Below are 4,481 nucleotides of genomic sequence, written 5' to 3' on the forward strand. Positions count from 1 at the left end.
ACTGGTACTGTGCATATTGGTATCATTTACTGTGAGCTGTTTGTACTGGTACTGTACATTCTGCTATAATTATTTGCATTACTATTTGTTTTTTCTTCAGATAAATCTGATAATTGTTGCTCGGTCTCTTTACTCATTTATTTAGTAGAGTGTCCACACACCTTCTCATTCTACATATACATAGAGGTATACTGGTGGCTTTACAGCCTACATTTTATTGATTATCTCTGATCACCACGCTCAATTTGGTCGTTGCCACAGTGCAATGCAACACCGCTGACGCTAGGTGGCGCCAAGCTAAAAAAAAAAAAACGTGAATCCTATCTGTTGCCTCTTTAAAGTGTCAGTATTTAACCACCTGGAATGAGAACAGGCTGCTGGATAAAACTACTGTCCTTAAGTTAAAAAATTTTTTACAGTGGCACCCAGTAGCTCATCTGGTCGAGCAGGGGCCCATGTACAAAGGCTGCGTCTTCACCGCAGCAGCCGTGGGCTTGATTCTGACCTATTGCCCCTAGCCGTATGTCGTTCCCTCTTTCACACTCATCCTGTCCTCTCCAATAAAATGCAAAAAAGCCATAAAAAAATAATCTAGAAAAGAAAACTTAAGCACTTAAAGCAACTATGTTGATTGATTCTGACTTTTCTCAGGACGTTTTACAACTTGTAATAAAGCAAAGACACACTCCAGTTTTAACTTCTGCAAAACTCTGAAGTAGATTTTCAATATTTTCATTTGGGCCCCTGAAAACGTGGAACCTCTGCTGACTCTGGCAGCTGAGGTCTGAAGCTGGTGAAAAATCTGGGTGTGGAACATGAAAGAGAAACATTGCCCCCTCCCTCAACAGCTCCAGTATCACTGAGACTCAGCAGAGCTTCAGTCAGAGGCCAACTGGACGACAGATGAAGGGAAACCTCCAGCTGTCACTGTGGGAGTGAAAGGTACACTGTGAAAAATGACAAGCCTGGTATGGGACTTTGATTTGTGGCCAAATTTATCAGAACATTTTACTTTTGTATTTTGTGATTAACACATCAAAGATAAGGACAAAACAGTTTTATTAAAACAAGCTGCGTGTTTTAAAGTTTGGTGCTGATGGGTTAAAATCGTTAACGATATGAAATTTGTTGAAACGACATTTGAAGCATTTTTTCATCAGCCGTGGAGGTTTTGTTTCTGGCTTCGTTTGTCAGAAGGAAGAAGAAGAACCTGAATCACAGGCCAGTTACACAAATTATTTTAAACTTTCGTTAACACTGTGAGATTGTGCCTTACGCCTCAGTGGAGGTCTGTGCTCCACGAGTGCCCTTCTAGTTTCTGTTTTTCACCCTCGCATTTGACTGTTAAGTGTCAACCCTGCCTGTTAGTTGTATTTATTTTCCCAGAAAGATTAACTGCAGAGATTAAAAGCATCGTCACTGACCTCTTCAGTTCTGATGCTACCTGATTATTCATCCAACACCTGTTTCAAAATCACAAGAACAGAAACATCCATTTTCATCTGTTTATCCTGGGCCGGGTCTCAGGGGCAGCAGGCTGAGCAAAGCACCCCAGACGTCCCTCTCCTCATCAACACTTTCCAGTTCCTCCTGGAGGACCCCGAGGTGTTCCCAGGCCAGATGAGATATGTAATCCCTCCAGTGTGTTCTGGGTCTGCCCCGGGGCCTCCTACCAGTGGGACGTGCCTGGAACACCTCTAACAGGAGGCGTCCAGGAGGATCCTGATCAGATGTTGAACCACCTCAACATGAAGGAGCAGCTGAGCTCCCTCCAGATGTCTGACTCCTCCTCCTATCTCTAAGGCTGAGCCCAGACACCCTACAGAGGAAACTCATTTCCACCGCTTGCATCTGTGATCTCATTCTTTCAGTCACTACCCAGAGCTCATGACCATAGGTGAGGGTTGGGACGCAGATGGACCAGTAAATCCAAAGCTTTGTCTTCAGGCTCAGCTCCCTCTTCACCACGACGGTCTGGTGCAGCGCCTGCATCACTGCAGATGTCAGCAGACAAGACCAGTAGTGCGAGAGCTAATCTGTGCATGGAAACTTGTGCCTACATAAAGAAAAACTTCTGACAGACTTTGCAGCTGTTTAAACTGGGATTCAAGTCATGAATTAAAACACACAGAGAAAAATGGCTTTATGAAAAACACCTTTATTATCTCAGCATCCTTTTTTAACAATTAAATAAATAACTCTACATTATTTCTGTAGTTTCATGAAGACACCACGGGCATAGTGACTGTAAGGATCTGAGGAAAGAAAACAGGAACAAAGTTTACAGTGTGTGTGTGTGTGTGTGTGTGTGTGTGTGTGTGTGTGTGTGTGTGTGTGTGTGTGTATGTATTGTACTTGTTTACCTGTGTTTCGATGTGATGTGATGTAAATGTATAGTCACTGTGTGTCTCACCTGTTCTGTTTTAGGGCTGCAGCTAACGATTATTTTCATTGTTGACTAATCTGTCGATTATTTCTTCGACTAATCATTTTATCGAAAAATGTGTTGAAATGTTGTTAAATGTCGGTCTGTCTCTCCCAAACCCCAAAATGATGTCATCTAATGTCTTGTTTCGTACTCACACCAAAGGGTTTGAGTTCATCGTCATGGGAGAGTGTGTGAAGCTGCCAATATCTGAACGTAAGAAGCTGCAATAAGAGTATTTTGGTACTTTATAGTACTTTTATATGAGAAATGACTCAAACCGATTAGTCGACTACTAAAATAGTCACCGATTATTTTAATAGTGGATTAGTCGACTAATCTTTGCAGCCCTATTCTGTTTGCAGTTTAAATTGTGTGTCATTTGGCTGTGTGTTGTACATACTGTCTGCATGTGTGAGTTCTGTACCTGGGTGCTTCTGTTGTACTGAGCCACACTGTTCTCCTGGTCGACGAGGAAGGGATGGAAGACGTCAAGATGGAAGAGCGAGGGCCGAGCCGTCAGCACCAATCGGTCCTCTCCAACGTCCAGAACCAGAGAGCGAGACGACGGCTGCACAGGAGACACGTTCATTCAGCTGAGACTCAATCACACTGACTGTCTCTCTGTGTCACTGCTGATATCAGATGTGACGTGAGGACATTTAACATGACAACATCAAATGATTTAGGAGCTCGTCTGTAGGGCTGAGACCTTCTGGTACGTTGGTCGATGTGCTCTTATCCAAGCAAATTCTCACAGGGGCAATAAAATTACTATATACGATGTTTTTTGTCCGTTTCACCGAGCCCTTTTTGTCCTATGTGTTTTTGATTTTAGGCCTCTTCTGTTTACATCCTGCCTCACAGGGACAGGACAGTCACATTTACATGGAGCAGAGGAGAGAAAAGGAGAGGCAGGAGTGTGTTATGTATGTGTGAATCATGTATCTCACCACTCCAGGTAGCTTTATCTCTGCAATGAGATACTCAGGATCACCAGCAGGGGGCTCCACCAGCAACGTGAACTCTGGTCTGGAGACGTGAGATTAAAAACAGACAGAGCAGAAATGAGACACAAGGGGCAGATAAAGAGACGACTCGTCTGACAAGCTGCTCTTTGCATCAATAAAACATGTGAGGGACAGATAGAGAGGAGGTTTACCTTTGAGCTGTCGTAGGGGAGCTCTCCCTGGAGGAGAAACATGAAGAGTGGGAGATATGAGCAACTGAGACAAATCATAGTCACTGGGAAAACTATTACTTACCTGAATAAGTGAAGGTGTATATTTACTGACTGTATGTTTTATTGTTTTCTACATTTTATTTCTGTGAAAGGAGCTAAATCAAACACATTTCTTAAATGAATCTTGGCTGAAATGTAGAAAAAAAAGAACTCTGCAACAGGCTGTTTACTGTTAGCAGTCCATCCGTACAGAAAGACAGACTGACAGACAGAGACAGACTGACAGACAGAGGGACGTACTGAGGCTGCAGCTCTTGAATTACCGGTCGGCTCTTCGTTCTGATGTTTTGCTCGCTAACAGAACCCAAGAACTTCCTGTTCTTCAGCACCTTCCAGTCTGCAGAGACACAGAAAACAATTTCATCATCTGCACCCCACACACATTTAATCACTCACACACACACACACACACACACACACACACACACACACACACACACACACACACACACACACACACACTGACCTCTGCTCAGCTCCAGATTGTATTTATTCTCCAAACCCTCCAAAGACACCAGAATAACAAACTGCTGGAACAGAGGATCCTTCTGTAAGACACACACATTTCATATTGTTACACACTGTGAGGACAGTTTGTGTTCACTGAGCATTTACACCCAGCGTCCACTTTATTAGGGACACCTTGCTGGTACCTGGTCTTTTTAATTCTTGGTGTCACAGACTCAACAAGGTGCTGGAAACATTCCTCAGAGATTTTGGTCCATATTGACATGATGACATCACACAGTTGCTCCATGATGAGAATCTCCCGTTCCAGCACATCCCAAAGGTGCTCTATTGGACTGAGATCTG

At 43.4% G+C, this 4,481-nt stretch overlaps 1 protein-coding gene across 2 annotated transcripts in view; it reads right to left on the reverse strand.

Annotated features, from left to right (window-relative positions):
- Nucleotides 1-2,142: 2,142 nt before the first annotated feature.
- The window catches only part of pih1d1 (PIH1 domain containing 1), a 15,472-nt gene continuing 13,133 nt past the window's right edge, over nucleotides 2,143-4,481 (reverse strand). For both annotated transcript variants that reach the window (XM_050069384.1, XM_050069382.1), the window contains exons 6-11: nucleotides 4,135-4,216; nucleotides 3,909-4,005; nucleotides 3,588-3,614; nucleotides 3,379-3,457; nucleotides 2,853-2,996; nucleotides 2,143-2,255 (exon numbers count right to left, since the gene is read on the reverse strand). In XM_050069384.1, the coding sequence (XP_049925341.1) occupies nucleotides 2,220-2,255; nucleotides 2,853-2,996; nucleotides 3,379-3,457; nucleotides 3,588-3,614; nucleotides 3,909-4,005; nucleotides 4,135-4,216 (465 nt within the window). In that variant the 3' untranslated portion in view covers nucleotides 2,143-2,219. The remainder of the gene's footprint in view (nucleotides 2,256-2,852; nucleotides 2,997-3,378; nucleotides 3,458-3,587; nucleotides 3,615-3,908; nucleotides 4,006-4,134; nucleotides 4,217-4,481) is intronic.

This window comes from Epinephelus moara, chromosome 18 (genome assembly GCF_006386435.1).
Source record: "Epinephelus moara isolate mb chromosome 18, YSFRI_EMoa_1.0, whole genome shotgun sequence".
NCBI classification, from domain to species: domain Eukaryota; kingdom Metazoa; phylum Chordata; class Actinopteri; order Perciformes; family Serranidae; genus Epinephelus; species Epinephelus moara.